Source organism: Dermochelys coriacea, chromosome 11 (assembly GCF_009764565.3).
Source record: "Dermochelys coriacea isolate rDerCor1 chromosome 11, rDerCor1.pri.v4, whole genome shotgun sequence".
Lineage (NCBI taxonomy): Eukaryota > Metazoa > Chordata > Testudines > Dermochelyidae > Dermochelys > Dermochelys coriacea.
Window position 1 is genome coordinate 29,960,186 of NC_050078.2, and position 20,038 is coordinate 29,980,223.

Consider the following 20,038-nt stretch of genomic DNA (forward strand, 5'->3'; position numbering starts at 1 on the left):
ACATTGGTGAGACCTCTGGAATACTGTGTGGAAATGTGGTCTCCCATGTTTAAGAAAGATTAATTCAAATTGGAACAGGTGCAGACAAGGGCTACTAGGATGATCAGAGGAATGGAAAAGCTACCTTATAAGAGGAAACTTAAGGTGATTGGCTTGTTTAGCCTAATCAAATGATGGCTGAGGGGAGATATGATTGCACTCTATAAATACATCAAAAGGATAAATACCAGGGAGGGAGAGGAGTTATTTAAGTTAAGTGCCAATGTTGACAAAAGAACAAATGGATCTAAACTGGCCATCAACAAGTTTAGGTTTGAAATTAGACACAGGTTTCTAACCATCAGAGGACTGAAATTCTGAAACAGCCATTTCAGGAAAATAGTGGGGGCAAAAAACATAACTGGTTTCAAGACTGAGCTAGATAAGTTTGTGGAGGGGATGGTATGATTGCCTACAATGACTGTGAGTAGCAAATATCTCCAGTGGCTGGGTATGGGACACTAGATAGGGAAGGCTCTGAGTTACTACAGTGAATTATTTCTCAGGTGTCTATTGGTGGGTCTCGACAACATGCTCAGGGTCTAACTGATGGCCATATTTGGGGTCAGGAAGTAATTTCCCCTTAGTCAGATTTGCAGAAGCCTGGGGGGGGCAGGGTTGCCTTCCTTTGCAGCATGGGGCATATAACTTGGCTCCAATAACTAAAAATCATGGATCAGGCTCCCAAAATCATGAGACTGGCTTAAAAATCAGAAAAAAGAAAAGGAGTACTTGTGGCACCTTAGAGACTAACAAATTTATTAGAGCATAAGCTTTCGTGAGCTACAGCTCACTTCATCGGATGCATTTGGTGGAAAAAACAGAGGAGAGATTTATATACACACACACAGAGAACATGAAACAATGGGTTTATCATACACACTGTAAGGAGAGCGATCACTTAAGATAAGCCATCACCAGCAGCAGGGGGGGAAAGGAGGAAAACCTTTCATGGTGACAAGCAAGGTAGGCTAATTCCAGCAGTTAACAAGAATATCAGAGGAACAGTGGGGGGTGGGGTGGGAGGGAGAAATACCATGGGGAAATAGGGAAATAGTTTTACTTTGTGTAATGACTCATCCTTTCCCAGTCTCTATTCAAGCCTAAGTTAATTGTATCCAGTTGGCAAATTAATTCCAATTCAGCAGTCTCTCATTGGAGTCTGTTTTTGAAGCTTTATTGTTGAAGGATAGCCACTCTTAGGTCTGTGATCGAGTGACCAGAGAGATTGAAGTGTTCTCCAACTGGTTTTTGAATGTTATAATTCTTGACGTCTGATTTGTGTCCATTCATTCTTTTACGTAGAGACTGTCCAGTTTGGCCAATGTACATGGCAGAGGGGCATTGCTGGCACATGATGGCATATATCACATTGGTAGATGCGCAGGTGAACGAGCCTCTGATAGTGTGGCTGATGTGATTAGGCCCTATGATGGTATCCCCTGAATAGATATGTGGACAGAGTTGGCAACGGGCTTTGTTGCAAGGATAGGTTCCTGGGTTAGTGGTTCTGTTGTGTGGTGTGTGGTTGCTGGTGAGTATTTGCTTCAGATTGGGGGGCTGTCTGTAAGCAAGGATCTTGTCTGTCTCCCAAGATCTGTGAGAGTGATGGGTCGTCCTTCAGGATAGGTTGTAGATCCTTGATGATGCGTTGGAGAGGTTTTAGTTGCGGGCTGAAGGTGATGGCCAGTGGCGTTCTGTTGTTTTCTTTGTTGGGCCTGTCCTGTAGTAAGTGACTTCTGGGTACTCTTCTGGCTCTGTCAATCTGTTTCTTCACTTCAGCAGGTGGGTATTGTAGTTGTAGGAATGCATGATAGAGATCTTGTAGGTGTTTGTCTCTGACTGAGGGGTTGGAGCAAATGCGGTTATATCGTAGCGCTTGGCTGTAGACAATGGATCGAGTGGTATGATCTGGATGAAAGCTAGAGGCATGTAGGTAGGAATAGCGGTCAGTAGGTTTCCGATATAGGGTGGTGTTTATGTGACCATTGCTTATTAGCACCGTAGTGTCCAGGAAGTGGATCTCTTGTGAGGACTGTTCCAGGCTGAGGTTGATGGTGGGATGGAAATTGTTGAAATCATGGTGGAATTCCTCAAGAGCTTCTTTTCCATGGGTCTAGATGATGAAGATGTCATCAATGTAGTGCAAGTAGAGTAGGGGCATTAGGGGACGAGAGCTGAGGAAGCGTTGTTCTAAGTCAGCCATAAAAATGTTGGCATACTGTGGGGCCATGCGGGTACCCATCGCAGTGCCACTGATTTGAAGGTATACATTGTCACCAAATGTGAAATAGTTATGGGTCAGGACAAAGTCACAAAGTTCAGCCACCAGGTTAGCTATGACAGTATCGGGGATACTGTTCCTGACGGCTTGTAGTCCATCTTTGTGTGGAATGTTGGTGTAGAGGGCTTCTACATCCATAGTGGCTAGGATGGTGTTTTTAGGAAGATCACCAATGGACTGTAGTTTCCTCAGGAAGTCAGTGGTGTCTCGAAGATAGCTGGGAGTGCTGGTAACGAAGGGCCTGAGGAGGGAGTCTACATAGCCAGACAATCCTGCTGTCAGGGTGCCAATGCCTGAGATGATGGGGCGTCCAGGATTTCCAAGTTTATGGATCTTGGGTAGCAGATAGAATACCCCAGGTCCCGGGGGCTCCAGGGGTGTGTCTGTGCGGATTTGTTCTTGTGCTTTTTCAGGGAGTTTCTTGAGCAAATGCTGTAGTTTCTTTTGGTAACTCTCAGTGGGATGAGAGGGTAATGGCTTGTAGAAAGTGGTGTTGGAGAGCTGCCTAGTAGCCTCTTCTTCATACTCCAACCTATTCATGATGACGACAGCACCTCCTTTGTCAGCCTTTTTGATTATGATGTCAGAGTTGTTTCTGAGGCTGTGGATGGCACTGTGTTCTGCATGGCTGAGGTTATGGGGTAAGCGATGCTGCTTTTCCACAATTTCAGCTCGTGCACGTCGGCGGAAGCAGTCTATGTAGAAATCCAGGCTGCTGTTTCGACCTTCAGGAGGAGTCCACCCAGAATCCTTCTTTTTGTAGTGTTGGCAGGAAGGTCTCTGTGGGTTAATATGTTGGTCAGAGGTGTTTTGGAAATATTCCTTGAGTCCGAGACGTCGAAAATAGGATTCTAGGTCACCACAGAACTGTATCATGTTCGTGGGGGTAGAGGGGCAAAAGGAGAGGCCCCGAGATAGGACAGATTCTTCTGCTGGGCTAAGAGTATAGTTGGATAGATTAACAATATTGCTGGGTGGGTTACGGGAACCATTGTTGTGGCCCCTTGTGGCATATAGTAGTTTAGATAGCTTAGTGTCCTTTTTCTTTTGTAGAGAAGCAAAGTGTGTTTTGTAAATGGCTTGTCTAGTTTTTGTGAAGTCCAGCCACGAGGAAGTTTGTGTGGAAGGTTGGTTCTTTATGAGAGTATCCAGTTTTGAGAGCTCATTCTTAATCTTTCCCTGTTTACTGTAGAGGATGTTGATCAGGTGGTTCCGCAGTTTCTTTGAGAGTGTGTGGCACAAGCTGTCAGCATAGTCTCTGTGGTATGTAGATTGTAATGGATTTTTTACCTTCAGTCCTTTCGGTATGATGTCCATCTGTTTGCATTTGGAGAGGAAGATGATGTCTGTCTGTATCTGTGCGAGTTTTCTCATGAAGTTGACAGATTTCCACTCTATACGGCTAAATTCAGTGCCTTGCATAATGACAGGTTTCAGAGTAGCAGCCGTGTTAGTCTGTATTCGCAAAAAGAAAAGGAGTACTTGTGGCACCTTAGAGACTAACAAATTTATTAGAGCATAAGCTTTCGTGAGCTACAGCTCACTTCATCGGATGCATTGATCCATTGTCTACAGCCAAGCGCTACGATATAACCGCATTTGCTCCAACCCCTCAGACAGAGACAAACACCTACAAGATCTCTATCATGCATTCCTACAACTACAATACCCACCTGCTGAAGTGAAGAAACAGATTGACAGAGCCAGAAGAGTACCCAGAAGTCACCTACTACAGGACAGGCCCAACAAAGAAAACAACAGAACGCCACTGGCCATCACCTTCAGCCCGCAACTAAAACCTCTCCAACGCATCATCAAGGATCTACAACCTATCCTGAAGGACGACCCATCACTCTCACAGATCTTGGGAGACAGACCAGTCCTTGCTTACAGACAGCCCCCCAATCTGAAGCAAATACTCACCAGCAACCACACACCACACAACAGAACCACTAACCCAGGAACCTATCCTTGCAACAAAGCCCGTTGCCAACTCTGTCCACATATCTATTCGGGGATACTATCATAGGGCCTAATCACATCAGCCACACTATCAGAGGCTCGTTCACCTGCGCATCTACCAATGTGATATATGCCATCATGTGCCAGCAATGCCCCTCTGCCATGTACATTGGCCAAACTGGACAGTCTCTACGTAAAAGAATGAATGGACACAAATCAGACGTCAAGAATTATAACATTCAAAAACCAGTTGGAGAACACTTCAATCTCTCTGGTCACTCGATCACAGACCTAAGAGTGGCTATACTTCAACAAAAAAGCTTCAAAAACAGACTCCAACGAGAGACTGCTGAATTGGAATTAATTTGCCAACTGGATACAATTAACTTAGGCTTGAATAGAGACTGGGAATGGATGAGTCATTACACAAAAAGTAAAACTATTTCCCTATTTCCCCATGGTATTTCTCCCTCCCACCCCACCCCCCACTGTTCCTCTGATATTCTTGTTAACTGCTGGAATTAGCCTACCTTGCTTGTCACCATGAAAGGTTTTCCTCCTTTCCCCCCCCCCCCTGCTGCTGGTGATGGCTTATCTTAAGTGATCGCTCTCCTTACAGTGTGTATGATAAACCCATTGTTTCATGTTCTCTGTGTGTGTGTGTGTATATAAATCTCTCCTCTGTTTTTTCCACCAAATGCATCCGATGAAGTGAGCTGTAGCTCACGAAAGCTTATGCTCTAATAAATTTGTTAGTCTCTAAGGTGCCACAAGTACTCCTTTTCTTTTTGCGAATACAGACTAACACGGCTGCTACTCTGAAACCTTAAAAATCAGAGGTTTTAAAAATAATAAATGTTGGGTTCTTTTTATTTGCCTTCTGATGTTGGAAACTGTATGCTTAATTTTTAAGCTTTTTTTCACCACTGTGAGGACTAGAAACTTACCCTTTTTTTCATCTGAGAACTAAGATGCTTGTATAAAAACTTGACTCTAGGAATCTGCACTTTGACCATACTTCCTCCTTTCTGGTGTTTGCGTCAGCTCTATTCCTTTATGAGCTGTTAGGAGAGCAATGAAAAATTATCTCGTTTTTGTTCTTCAAGTGATTGCAGATGTCTGTTTTACCAAGGTGTGCACGTGCCCAGCATGCCAAAGATGTACAACCCCTGAATTGAATACACATCTGCATCCACCTCTTGAAGAACTGTTACTGTACAGATATGTACCATGGGGATTTTTTACTGATTGGGTGGGGAGATCTTGGGGAGACGGGAGGTGTTTCCAGGAAAAACTTGGGTTTTTGGGAGTAGGGCCAATAACAACTGCTTCTTTCTTGTGGTCTGCTAATTTACAGGTGGATTGGGCATGGATTCTATAGATCCAGGTACCCAGTCAGTTATTATCTGCACCCATGATGCAACATTGGTCACTGGCCAAAAAATTGTTCATAGACAAGTTCAAAAACTGAATAGTTGTTGAAGGTGGAAGTAAAATTATAAATTGGCCTTTGTGGGAGATGAGTGATATGATTGGCCATACAGGTATGTAATATCACTAGGGATATCAGAATAATATCTTATTGTTTGGAACTGTCTTTGGAGGAATTCTGTCTCTTGCCAATTTGAAATCATTCGGTATGAGTGATTTAGATGTAAATCATTGTTATATCACCGTATATAACTCCTACCATATCATATTATTATGTGTGTAACAGACTGTGAGGCTTCTTGGGCAACAAACCAGCACATACAATCACTAGAACCTGGACTGGGAAATGAATGCTGTGATTCCTTTCCAGATAATCTTGTTCTGTTCCATTATGTTTCATTTGGTTCAGTTCCATTCCACTGGATGTGATTAGCATCTGAGGAACAAAGAAGAATTCTACCAAAATAAGATGACGACAGTCATTGCATTCCGAATAACAGTGCTTCAGCCCTACAGCAAAATAGGTGTGAGTCTCTAGTGACCCAAATATTTCGATGTGGAAAAACTTTTAATCTTAAAATATCCTGGAAAACCTCTTAGACTTAAACCGTTTAAAAGTAACTCTGTTCATATATATGTTCCCAGGAAGCATCTCTAGTTAGTGAGATTGAGGTAGAGGCCAAGCTCCTTTGCTCTTGCCAGCTCCTGCAAATAAACTGCATCAGAAAATCAGCAACATCAGAGCATTATCTTTCAAGTCTAAAAGCTGGCTCACATGCTAAGGAAAAGAACTTGGGGCAACGTGTAAAAGTACCATCTAATGACTCCTTCCATAGCAGCAAAACAAAACAAAATAAAAAATGTTATGGGAGATTTCTGAGATATAAGTTTTCAGATTTGAGTTCCTTTAATTTCTTTGCTAAGTAATTACTTGCTATTGTTTATTATTTGACACATGATTTTTCTTTTGGTATAGTAGTAATTTTTCCTCTAGTAGTTTGGTTACTATTAAGCATAAAGATGGTTACTGGATTAGAAATTGTAAGACTTTTGATAATACAAGAAGTATGTCCTCTATACTATATGTGCCCGGTTTAATCTACCCATCTGGCAGACAAGACAGCTTTATGATCAATAGGTAAAGCACTTGAGCATCACTAATACCAACAAATTTAAAATCTTCTTTTTAGACATTGCAGCATGCCACTATTTTAGTTAAATATTTATCCCTGTAAAAATATGTCTGAGAAAACCAACAAAATAACATTTGTTGTGTCTGCTTTTGCTAAGTATTTAGCAATTATAATAATTAATTCTCTTCCTCTGACTACTGCATGCTGTATCTCTAGCATATTTGGTAGCCACAGAAACAAACTATTTATTGGGGGCAGGGGAAATATCATTCTGGTCTTTGGAGTGCATAATGCATAATTGTAAAATTTGCCTAATTATGGGCAAGATTCTGCTTACCTCAGGCTGACTACTCAGTGGGACTCCTTGTCTGGTAAGTTACTACTTAACGAGGTTTCAGAGTAGCAGCCATGTTAGTCTGTATCCGCAAAAAGAAAAGGAGTACTTGTGGCACCTTAGAGACTAACACATTTATTTGAACATAAGCTTTCGAGAGCTACAGCTCACTTCATCAGAGTGAGGCTGGCAGAATCTGGCCCTATTTATATGTTCAGTACATTGAAATGAATTCTTAGAAAGTAAGGGCTGGATTGTGACACAGACTTGCACAGCTGTGTAGTGAGTGAGGGAGAGTAAGATCCCCCCCCCCACGTGCAGTCAGATTAGTGCTCTCCACTTCACAGCTGCAGATGAGGGTAAGTGTAGAGGCTGTGTACCCAGAAGGGGCATGTGCAGGCATTTAAATTGGGTCCCTTTTGTAGGGCACTTTCTGTGCCCCTGCCATTGCCCATGCTGGAGCCAGGAAGAGTTTGTCCTTTACCACAACCCCTCCCCCGATGATTATTGGGGGGGCATGCCCCTGGTGCCCAGTACTCTTCCCCTCATCTGCCCACCTACATACACAGAGCATGTAGACGAGGAATAGAAGGAGTCTCAGAGTCATGCTCTGTCATAGGCTTGCCATCTCAGAGGTATAAAAACTAGGATATTCTGTGTTGATCCTTAGCCAATAAACTGGACAGACGGCTTAGTGTACTGAGCACGCTTCCAGATTTCCTGGGAGAGCTACCTCCAAAAAAAAGGGACAACCCTGGGAAAACCTGGACAGGTGACAACCCTACCCTAGTATCCAATGCACTGACAAGTAAGTTACGTTGCAAAAAAGGGCTACAACAAATGGCTTCCTGTGGCAACCTAGACAGGGAAGGAATTGTGCCTGAGTGTGAATCACTCCATGGGCTCCTCTTGGAACAGCACAGCTATGCACCATCCATTCCACATGGCTAAAGGCTCCATTTAACCCTACATTTTTTTATATTATGAAATTAATTCACGTGTTAGTAAAATGTTAGACTGGTAATTTGAAACAAGAATTGGTACATAGTTTTCTTTCTCAGACTGCATGTTTTTGAAGGACGTCTTCCCTAATTGTTAATTCAAACTTCAATTATTCTTTCAAAAGAACACAATTAAACAATGCATTGCAATTATTGAACATAAAAAAGGAAACAGGAAAATGCACATAGAAATTGACTTCAAAATATAATGGTTTCCTTTTCATAAAACACAAATACAAAAACCTCTTAGAAGTGAAAAGAAAATTGCCAAATTCAAACAGGTTTTTGGGTTTTAAGATGAAAGTGATGGAGATGTTTTGCTTTCAGGATAAATGAACCAAAGCTCAAACTTTGCCATTAAGTACCCCCAAACTGTGGGAATGTTTGGATCCAGATCTACACTTTTCATGCTAGGTTTCAGAGTAGCAGCCGTGTTAGTCTGTATTCGCAAAAAGACAAGGAGTACTTGTGGCACCTTAGAGACTAACAAATTTATTAGAGCATAAGCTTTCGTGAGCTGAAGTGAGCTGTAGCTCACGAAAGCTTATGCTCTAATAAATTTGTTAGTCTCTAAGGTGCCACAAGTACTCCTTGACTTTTCATGCTAGTTCCCCTTTTTAACTATTTTTTTTAAGTGTCGATATTTTATAATTACAGTTAATGCTATCCAGCTACCTTGGGCTAAAGGTTTTGTTTCTTGGAAAATTAATAACATCAACTGAGTTAATGAATTTTAGGGTAATGAACATAATAAAAACTTGTGTGCATTCTGTACGAGTACAAGAGGGCTTCTGAGGTCGGAATATACAAGCATTACCCTTGGTAAGTAGGACCTTTATGTCATGAGCAGTCCCAGTGTTTTTTCAGATAAATCCAAAACAGGCAACCATTCTGTTTTATTTCAGTTATTGCATTTTATGGCCAACACAAAGTAAATCAGTTTCTCTCCCTGTATGTATATCTAATTGCTTGGTTTCAAATGTATGTGTGTTGGCCATCAAACTCATATATTAGGATAGCTTATTTTGATGAATGATTCTTAAAGGCAGCTCTGTAACATTTTAAATACATGCTATCCAGCCCTGTCAAACAAAATCTGTCCAATTTTGATGGATTCCAGTCCTCGTGCGGGGGTAGAGGAATGAAATTTATGATCTATGAAATTTATGAAGAATATTCTCAATATGAATAGAACCATTGGATAAGTAAGGAATATTTCACCTATAATTGGAATAATTTTGATTAGAACTTATGGGCCACGCTGCAGTTCCAGTTCTGCCAAAAGAGTGCTATGTTTATATCAGTACTTATTAAGATTTATAGCACCAATATCCTTTTCATTCTAACGCCTATTTTTAATTGCTTATACATTTATCCAAAAAGTACCTTTTGTGCTGAAATTTCTCATGTGGGCATTAGTTCAGAAGTGATTTGCAGGTGGTTGTGCTGATTTAGAAATTTCTGCAGTCATTTTTGTGTTACTGAAGAGGGATTGGGGAAGTTGTTGTTTTTTAACCCATTTACAAGTATTTTTCATATGCTTTGTTGTACATTGATAATGCAAATAGCTTTATTTTTCAAAAGCTCCAGATTTGTTTTTAGCCCATTATGTGGACTTTTGTTTTACCTCCCTTGAAGAAATTCTCTTAATGAGAAAGTGGTGAGCATTAGACAGCCTTGTAGTGAGTAGCTGAGTGCATTGCTTTTCTTAGTTTTGAGAATGTTCACAATGTGCTTTGTTACAATGTTCAAATATCTATTAACAGGGTTTTGTCATATTTCTTGTGCCTATGTATTTCTAGTTGACATTAAACAGGGTCTGAAGTGATTTGGACCTGGTAATCTGTAGGGCTTGGAAACATATTTGAATATTTGCCTCTGCTTATATGTGTTTTCAAGTGAAAATAAGACTGTTAACACTTCAAAAGTGGCTTAGGGTATTTGTGTGTCAAACGGTAACTCCCAAATGGTGGCTGGTATTTTATAACACCTGCAGGATTCTGGAAGCTCTTAATCCACTTAAATAGCAGAGGCACAATTAATTCCTTGTCACTGAACCATGATTCAGTATCCCATTGTAATGGGTCACAGAACAATCCCACTGATGTCATTTGGCTGCTAAACCAAAACTCGGAAGTTGTAAATTGAAGTTCGCTGTGGCAGGAAGGCCCCTCAAAGACTCATGGCAGATTCCGAAAATAAAGTCTGGGGGATGCTACACTAAGGTGCATTTCTACACAGATGATGTTAAACCAGTGTCCTTTCTACTTGACTCTAGGTGAAAGTTCAACAGTTCATGATACTTTTCCAAGTGATTAAGGGGTAACCTAGTGTTTTGGCCTGCAAAAGGAAAAACCAAAAACAACTCACTCTCCCTCCCCCCACACTTCCTAATTAACCATATTATAGTATCTGGTTTCACATAGTCTATTGCTGAAGGTATAAATAAGGAGCAAATAATCTAGTTAGGAGATGTTTTGCTTCTGTCCCTACCACAGGCTCTCTGGGCGAACCTCCAAAATGAACCTGCAAGGGTTAGTCCACTGCCTTCCCAAAGTAAAGCGAATGTGCAGTTTTCAATTCATGTGACATGCATAAACCAAAGCCTGTAGAGTTTGCACAGTCATGGTTGAAAGAACAAATTCTCAGACAAAATGCAGAACTTGTTTAACATGTTTATATTGTAAAAGGGGGCAAATTCTGCCTTTGACTATGAATATGTGAGCCATGATCGTCTGCAGGACATAATGTGTCCTTCGGTAAATATGGTATTAATCAATGGTTTGAGGTTGTCCAGTATACAACATACTAAGAACACTGCTTATTACATGAGAATGTAAAATGTCTGAGAATATGAAATTCGAAAAAGAAGAAAAGGTCACTGATCTCCATCATGTCTGGTCCTTCTTAGCTTTCCTCATTTCCCTTTGCCTATTTCTGAACCTGCTTCTCTCTCCTCTTTACTTAGAAACTCATTTAGTTGTCTCTTCATTTGGCTGTTTCAGTGTCCCCTTTGGCTGTTTATTTAATATTGTGAGATTTACTACCATCTGTGTAAAATTAATTTGCCTAAATTTCATTTTCCCAAGTTTGAGCCCTATTCTCTTGTGCACTTGGTATAGTGTGCTTACGTGCAAAAAGTCAGTTAGATGAAATTGCCTGTCCTAGTTTTAAAATCTTCAGTTGAGTCACAGCAAAGCTTCATGGTTTCCTAATAGAATCTGGCCAGCTTTTTCAATCTTTCTCATAATTCACTGAAAAATGGTTTCATTCTGATGTATGATGCTAGATATCTCAAGGGCAATTACATCATTTAGGAAGTACACTTGCCTTCCCAATAGATACAGCATTGTACTAGGTGAGAGTTATCTGGGGTTTGTATACCAATCCCTACTTTTTGATTTGTATTGTATTCCCCTGGCAATGCATGACAGTATTGTGCTTAACTTTTTCCCTACTTTAACACATTGGGTTTAATCCCATAGGAATTGTCCTACAGTAACTATGAAAACATTTTTAGTAGCTATGTATCATACCTCCATGTTTCATCAAAATTTGATATTTTTGAATATACTCTAATCATTTGTATTGATTTCTGTTAAGTTACATTTTCCCTTTTTAAGTGAAACATTTAATGCTATATGATTTTAACTGTATTATTAGATGTTTCAGAGTAGCAGCCGTGTTAGTCTGTATTCGCAAAAAGAAAAGGAGTACCGGTGGCACCTTAGAGACTAACAAATGCATCCGATGAAGTGAGCTGTAGCTCACGAAAGCTTATGCTCTAATATATTTGTTAGTCTCTAAGGTGCCACCGGTACTCCTTTTCTTTTTGTATTATTAGATGTTATCCAATATAATTATAAAACATTACTTTACTTTTCTGTATAGACATTGATGTGACCAAATCATTCTACTACTCAGTGTGGTATTCACAGTATTTTGCTTGAAACAGCAATACATCAAAGTGTGTTACAGAACTTCTGCATATGATAACAGGGTCTGCATGGCCAGTTAGTGCACAGCAGGCTAGAGCACCATAGATTCACACCCGAGCTTGCTATGCTCTAAATCAGCATGTACACAATCCCTCAGAGGTGCAGCAACAGAATCTCACACCATATCTTAACTATTGAAGTGTACTGCTAAAGATCATTGCTTGTGTATTAAAATGTGACCTGAAAATAATTATGGTAAATGTTGCCAGTGTAGGCACGGTTTGTTTTACATATTTGCTCAGGCACAAGAGTTAATAATCATAATGTCAAAACATGGAGCCTTTTGTTTGTTCCTACCTGAAGACGTCCACAGTTAAATGAGCAAAAAAGTAGAGATATGCTGTGTAAGACTTTATAGAGTAATAGTTTTATTCAGTTACTGCTTCTACCATTTTTTATTATCTAAAAAGTTGTAAATATTGATTTTGCTATCCTTTATTCAAGATGTTGTAAAACAGGACTTCCTCTAATGCAGGTACTGAAAACTAGCTTGAAATAGTTTTGTTGATGGTGACCCATTGTTTTCCTGTTCTTCAACCATAATTTTATCAAAGTACCCAATATTTCTTATTCCAAAATATAACCCTCTACACATACATGATAATCCTTGGTACAGGAAATTGGGAAGTTGAGTGTTTCGGCTAAGAACATCCTGATTCTTCAAATGATAGGGTCAATATCCAAATCCTGTTTTAAAAATAAATCCTGTGAAATGCTTTCTGAAATATCCATATATAGGATCACGTATTATTACTTTGTCCTTTTGTAGTATTCTCAGCTTAAAGACTCACACGCTTATTTAACTGTATCCACTGAATTGTCCCTTAGATTCAAAATTAAGCACATATAAAAGTCTTTGCTGGATAAGGGCTTTATACTCGTTTTCTGTTATAAAACATTCATTTCTTAGTCATACTGTGAAGCTTATGTAAACTTCTGTGAAACACAGTACAACATTGTTCAGTCCTTCTCAATATAGAAGAAGGAACTACTGGCAGGTCACTAACTTAAATCAAAATGATGGCTGTTACAAGTCAGTAATCATTTAAATAGGTGTGTGTCTTTAATCCCCTATAACTTTAATCGTTTTCTGTTTTCAGGTATTTTCTTTTACTGCTGATAAAGAGATCCGCACAGATGATTTATGCTTGGATGTTTCTAGACTCAATGGCCCTGTGGTCATGTTGAAGTGCCATCATATGAGAGGAAATCAGCTCTGGGAGTATGATGCCGAGGTATATAATTATTTCATAATTAGAGCAGAAAAATACAGGTCCAGTGTTTCATATCCATTGTTACTCATTTTAATTTCAGTAGGATTTGTTTGACACAGGGATGAAATAAGTACATCTTTGTCAGTTTTTTTGTGACAGAAGATAATTTGTGAGTTTGAAAGCTGATGGTGGAGTGACTTTATCATACTTATATCATGATGTGATGGTGTCCTGCCAGTTCAGGGATGCAAAGTACTAAATAAACACAGCTGGTTGAAAAGTTTTCAATTTTCAATTTTTCATCCAAAACCACAAAAAATAAAAATAAGATGAGAATTAACTTTAATTTTTTTATGGTTATAGCGCATGATGCAATGTTTTGATTTTCAAAAATTTTCATTGAAATGTTAAATATTTAAAAACACAGTAAAATTTTGAATTTTTTACTGGTTTTTCTACCAGTTCTTAAATGGAAGATGCTTGGATATGGATTTTAGTGACTGAAACATGGTGATATGCAGGTTTCTTTATAAGACTCTGACCTTGGAAAAAAATGATACACCTTTAACTTTACACAGTGTGAGCAGTCCCATTGTAGGCAAAAGATTGAGAGATTCTGGACATCTTCAATTCATATTGAAGTCAACTGGAGTTGAAAAGGGACAGCACCTTGCAGAAGGTGCTAAGCACCTCACAGGATTAGTCCCATAATGTGGATGAAACACTTGAAGGGCTCAGTTCTGCGAACATTCAAAACAGCGGGAGTTGAGGAAGCTCAATATCTTGCATAATCATGTCCTTAGTGTTAATTTTTTCCAACATAGTCTACTGTTTGATATACCTTTTGTAAATGTAGGCTGCTTGTTGTAAGAATTGACCTAACACTCATCTGTGCAATTTAAGGGACTGCAAATTGTAAATGATCATTTATATTTGGATCAGTTGCTCTGTTAGGCAATAGATTTACACAGTGCTTCAAGCAACTTAGTTTCCAATGTTATCTTATTCCCAAAACCGTTAAACTATGAGTTTTTGTTCCATATTTTAACTGTCAATGTAGCAGAAGATATGCAATACAATAAAGTCTTATAGCTAGATTCTGCTATTAGTTACACCAGTATATAGAGAACTGCATCAATAGATTTCAGAGTAGCAGCCATGTTAGTCTGTATTCGCAAAAAGAAAAGGAGTACTTGTGGCACCTCAGAGACTAACAAATTTATTAGAGCATAAGCTTTCGTGAGCTACAGCTCACTTCATCGGATGCATTTGGTGGAAAAAACAGAGGGGAGATTGATATACACACACAGAGAACATGAAACAATTGGTTGTTTCGTGAGCTGTAGCTCACGAAAGCTTATGCTCTAATAAATTTGTTAGTCTCTAAGGTGCCACAAGTACTCCTTTTCTTTTTGCATCAATAGAGTAACTGAGATTAGAAGATGTCTTAGTTTATACTAAAAATCTAAAATCTCATCTCTGAAATTGTTATAAATTATATGCAAGATATAGAACATATACTTGTAAAACTGAAGTGAAAATTGGTAAAGTTTATTGCTCTGAAACAAATGCAAAAATTCTGAACTATTGTAAGTATAAACTTATTAAATCTTTCACAGCAAGCTAGAAGTGCCTATGTTTAAAGCTATTTCCTTGCTAAAATTCCAATCATACCCAGAAGAACTCTTCTGAGATCATATTGCTCTCCTGCATCTGCACTGCTTTACTTGCAATATTTAACGCCTTCCCAGAGCGTGGGACTAGTCCTCTTTGCGGGAGTGTGAAGCACTAGCTGTGGGGAAGCAAAATTAAGATGACTAGGTCTTTAAAACATTGTGAGGATGTAGTGGAACGAGACTCATTTGGTTTCATTTTCCTGAAAGGGAGCTCAGCTCTCAAAAGTTTAGTGACTCAGGACCAGATTGTGATGCTGTTTTTATTTCAGTACAGAATAGAGTAAATTGGGTTGGGTCTCAGTGGTAATATATTACTGAAACAGCAAATAGAGCTGGTTAATAAAAAAAATTTATTGAAATTTGTTTCAAAATTTTGTTTTGTTTTGAAATTTGAAATTGGCAGAACCACAGCGTAGGTGGTCAAACCTAGTGGTTCAGAGTCAGGGACCAAGAGTCAGAACCAAGGGTCAGAGCCTCAGCCAAGGGAGTAGGGCTAGAGCAGGCCAGGAACAAGGCTGGAGCAGGTCTGCAAGAAGGCAGGAAACAGGGCAGTCATGGAAGCAGACACTGTTGCAGAAATAACTGTTGAGCAGCCACTGGCCTAGTGCTGTTGCTGGGTTTAAGAACAGGCCCTATGATGCCCCTCCAGCCAATCGGAGAGCCTGGCTGATCAGGATGTTCTGCTGCATGTGCCAGGCTCAGCTGCAGGCCCTGATTCCTGATAGAAATATTATCAAATTCGGAAAGTGTTGATCAGTTTTATAATTAGTCAAAAAATGAAGGGATCATGAAAACTTCATTAACATTTCTCCCTTTCGTTTTCAATTTTGAAATATTGCAATCTGACAAATTGTGACCAACTCTAATAGCAAATAAAGGCTCCAGTCCTGCAGCTGTTCCCCATGTGTAGAACCCTGAGTTTGTGTGGAGCCCCATTGAAGAAAATGGGGCTTCAACTATGGTTACCATCTTTGAAATGCAAAATAACTGGCATCCTCCCCAGACAAGGCAAGCCCGCTACAACCCCAACCATAGGGCAGCTCTGCAACCACCCCCACCCCTTGAACAGACACTTATAGTATCTAGAGAGATACAGAAGCACACACAGATAAGATTGATAACATCATTTTCTTACCTTGGTCATGTTTCTCAAAGCTACTTTGTTTGTATCTGTCACAGAGATTATTTTTTCCCAAACTGCATTGATTCTGTATTTTAACTATATATTTGAATGTGAATGTTTTTGAACTTTATACATAAAGAAAATCCAATGAGTCTGTTTCTTGTATTTGTATTTGCTGTTTGTTTTTGCTATTTCCAGCAATTTCTTATTTTTAATGGCAACATCTTAGCATCTTTAGCTGGACTCAGACACTTTTAACATTGATATCCTGGTGTATTGTGATAATAATGCAAATATTGAGACCCATGTTAAAAAAACAGGCAGATTAAATTATTTTTCAGGCAAATCCATAAAAAAAAAAACAGCCAGGCCAGTCAAATACCAGCCAGGTGGTAACCCTACTTCACACAGATCTAGAGATCTGCCTGTACAGAGAATCTTGTGCACAAGTTTCCTAAATTCCTAAGTTGTCCTAAAGTTTCCTTTCCGGGGGTTCTTAAAAATGTAATAGTACATTTCAGTTTTGCAGAGTGAAATTCACCAAAATGTGAATTTAATTTGCTTCTACAAAAAAAATGTCTAATCCAAGACCGTAGGAAGCAGCATGCAAAGAATATATAGGCCATCCAATGCATACAATTAAAGCACTAACAAGAAAAATTACTATAGAACTGATCTTGGCTGAGGTCTAACTTACATAGGTCTTTGATGTGATAAATATACTCTATAGTATAACAGCAGAATATAAACCCACTGTCCCCTCATTAGGAGGGAATCATTTTGTTCATATAAGCAATATTTAAAGATTCTCTGATCCGATCACTATTTAGCTACATTTTGGAGGATGTTCACGCACTGAGGGGACATGGATAATATCTGAGACCCAAGATGTGATGACACAAAGTAACTCCACCTTAGTTATATTAATTGATATATCCAAATGATGATGAATTACTTTATAGCTATTTATAAATTGTGTAAAAGACTCAAGAGAGCAGCCTGGTGCTAGCTTGTGGCCTCAGTGTTTAAGTGCTTTATGGTAATTCTTGTCCTAAATGCCCCAGGGGGACAGGCATAAAAGCACTGTGGACAAAGTATGCTCAGCCTCCTATTGTTCTACTCATATATGATTCCCTTGGATGTTGCTTTTATCATCTTTGCTAGGTTTTGGTTAGAGTTATGTCCCGTTGTCTTCCACTTGGTGTCAGGGTCCCTTTTTGACTATATTCAGTGTGTCTGCAGGACAGGAGGAGTGAGCAGGGATATACTAGATGTTCACTCCTTCACTGACAAAGGAGAATTATTAGCAGGGGAAAAAAACAGAATAAGACACTAGACAAGCAATCATGGGTAGGCCCACCAATTAAAGGTTTGTGCTGCGCTGATGCTCTTTCATCATTGATGTTGATTTTATCAGGTCTGGCTCGTGTTGTCATTCTCATAGCAAGCACTTTGTATCAGTATTATTCAAATCACAGCAATATTAACCCATGTCCACTGATGTGCATGGTTCTTAGTTTTAAAGTACAGTGACATTAATCGCTTTACTTTAAATGTCAGTTTTTCAGGCTATTGGATTGAGGTATTTCAGTCTCATCTGAGACACAGCTCAAATGGTAAAACAGACTTTCTGTCATTAACTTTAATTGTTTTATTTTTAAAAAGGAGGTCTCTGTCCATGAGTAAATCTGAAGCTAGAAAGAGCAAAACCTCTGGGGAAATTTCTGATATAACTTCCTGATGCTCACAGTGACCTATTTTATCATTTTATTTGTTTTCTTTTTCATGCGCATAAGCAGTCAGACCTAGTTAATCCAAGCCAACTGGTGTATTGAAAAAATGTGTTTGCAATCTGTGCATATATTTTAACTTCAACCAGGCTGGATCTTTAGTGAATTCTTGAAGGCAATTTAAATTATCCAAGGCCAGAGGCTAACAAATTAATGTGTATTAATTGGATTCAAACTTCAGGTCCTTTATATGGGTGTGCAAGGTCCAAAACCTGCTCACTGCTGTGTGTGTGCTGTGTGTAATGGAGTCTGAAGCAGCAGAGAATATGTGCCAGGGGATTCTGGACTCTTGTGCATGCTATGCAATAAACAGAAGCACTCTAAAAAGGGGAATGAGGATGAAGTCAGTAGGCCAGCATGCATCTCAGATCCAGATAAGTACCAATTTGATATAAAAGAAGAAGAGTGAATTATGTCCCCTATTTAGTACCCAGGCACTTGTGTATTTCCTGGAACTTACTTTTAGTATGTTCCCATTCTCAGAATTTCTCATTAATATCTGAAAAATGTTGATTGAGAGCACATTACCCATATTATAAAATCTTGACCCTATTGAAGTCAATGGCAAAAACTCCCATTGATTTCGGTGAGGTACCCATAGTGCCTAGCATTCATATTGACAACCAAATGTGCCATGGAAGTTTCTAAGTCTGTCCTCCCTCACTTCACTTCTCTTTTGTAAATAGATTTTATTTCAGAGAAAATATTTTATTCCCCAAATCAAACTCAGAGAGACATTTTTTGCTAATAAATATGGAACCTCCCTTCCCAAATATTTTGGCCTAAAATAAGCTTCCACAAAGACAATAGCCCTAATCCTGTTCCCCCACTAGTATATGAATAGCCAACAGTAGCTGATTTAACAGATTACTGAGTGATACATTTCTGCAGATCTGAGATCAGAATCTGATTCTTAATCTGATTAGCTAGAGTCAAGGGAGCATTGCTTGTGACTTTCTTCTGAGCTTTAACAAGTGGCAAATTGGATTTTTTTTTTTTGAGTAAGGCTAGAAAAATATTGGATTTATAACACCCTAAACAATTGTTTGGAAAACTATTTTGATTCAATTCATTATTATACACCCTAAACAATTGTTTGGAAAACTATTTTGATTCTATTCATTATTATACATAAACATTTTATAGCTTATTCGCTATCACTTTTTAAAATGCTATCTTTTTCTATTTAAAAGGATTTAACATAAAAGGTCCATAATAGAAGAATTTATAAGCTACTTATAAAAACAAAATCAACCATTAGATGGCGCTAATAAAAAAGAAATATTCACCATGCTTCTTGATTAGTTTTATTATGAGAACTCTGTGAAAACTGCTTTGTTTTGCCATCTGTTTTTACATATAAACACAATCAGTTACATTAAGTAGAGAAATAGAATTTTTTATATAATTTATTTCATGGATTCTATTTTATAGAAGACATTGCAGTATCTGTCAGGTTATGTGATTATTTGTGATACTGGACGAAGTTCTCTTCTCAATCTCCTCTATGCCTTATGGGAGTGGGTTTTGGTACATTTTAAATTGAATATTCTCTCCCCAGCCTAGATATCTGTGGGGAGGATTGGGCCCCCTAGTACTACATGTTGTATTCCATGTGTTTACTAATGAAATATTATTAAGCAATACTGCATGATTTTGTGCTACAACCTGGAAAAAGGCAACTATGATGGGCATTATGTCCTGAGCCAAAGATCAGTTATTTCATGAACATTGGGAGTTATGTTTATATCATCATAGTGGGTACTTTGATGCTTTGAGAAGCTTCCTTACTACACATTTTCCAAAGCCCAATATCAGAATGTTGGATAAAAACTGTAGCCAAAAGCTACAGAGACTGTATGCAGTATCTATTATTTGTTTGTGTGTAATGCTGAAAGAAAAGGGTATTGCCCTTTAGGCTTAACATATAAATCTTTGAGGATAAAATTGCTATCTAAACATAGCTCTGTATCTAAACATATGTCTCTCTATATTTCCTGTAGAAAGCATCAAAGTACCCACTATGATTATATAAACGTAACTCTCAAAGTTC

The 20,038-nt window shown here is 38.8% G+C and overlaps 1 protein-coding gene across 4 annotated transcripts in view; it reads left to right on the forward strand.

The window, feature by feature from the left end:
- GALNT13 (polypeptide N-acetylgalactosaminyltransferase 13) overlaps positions 1 to 20,038 on the forward strand; it is a 338,478-nt gene that overhangs the window by 297,430 nt on the left and 21,010 nt on the right. For all 4 annotated transcript variants that reach the window (XM_038421728.2, XM_043505126.1, XM_038421727.2 and 1 more), the window contains one exon: positions 13,283 to 13,417. In XM_038421728.2, the coding sequence (XP_038277656.1) occupies positions 13,283 to 13,417 (135 nt within the window). The remainder of the gene's footprint in view (positions 1 to 13,282; positions 13,418 to 20,038) is intronic.